The following is a 253-nucleotide window of genomic DNA, read 5'->3' as shown; positions in this document are numbered from 1 at the left end:
GCCCGTCCAAGGCCAAGAAGACGAACGCCGGCATCCGGCGCCCGGAGAAGCCGCCCTACTCGTACATCGCGCTCATCGTCATGGCCATCCAGAGCTCGCCCACCAAGCGCCTGACGCTCAGCGAGATCTACCAGTTCCTGCAGAGCCGCTTCCCCTTCTTCCGCGGCTCCTACCAGGGCTGGAAGAACTCGGTGCGCCACAACCTCTCGCTCAACGAGTGCTTCATCAAGCTGCCCAAGGGCCTGGGGCGGCC

At 65.2% G+C, this 253-nt stretch overlaps 1 protein-coding gene across 1 annotated transcript; it reads left to right on the top strand.

Annotated features, from left to right (window-relative positions):
- Positions 1-5: 5 nt before the first annotated feature.
- Positions 6-247, top strand: LOC107185233 (forkhead box protein F1-like; the record flags this gene model as incomplete). The annotated part of the gene is made up of 1 exon (XM_015572884.1): positions 6-247. A coding segment is annotated over one exon (242 nt), but the record flags the coding sequence as incomplete, so codon positions are not given.
- Positions 248-253: the final 6 nt, after the last annotated feature.

The sequence above is a fragment of the Myotis davidii genome, unplaced genomic scaffold (genome assembly GCF_000327345.1).
Source record: "Myotis davidii unplaced genomic scaffold, ASM32734v1 C61426519, whole genome shotgun sequence".
Lineage (NCBI taxonomy): Eukaryota > Metazoa > Chordata > Mammalia > Chiroptera > Vespertilionidae > Myotis > Myotis davidii.
Note: the sequence above shows the minus strand (reverse complement) of the source record. Positions and strands in the feature narration are given on the sequence as shown.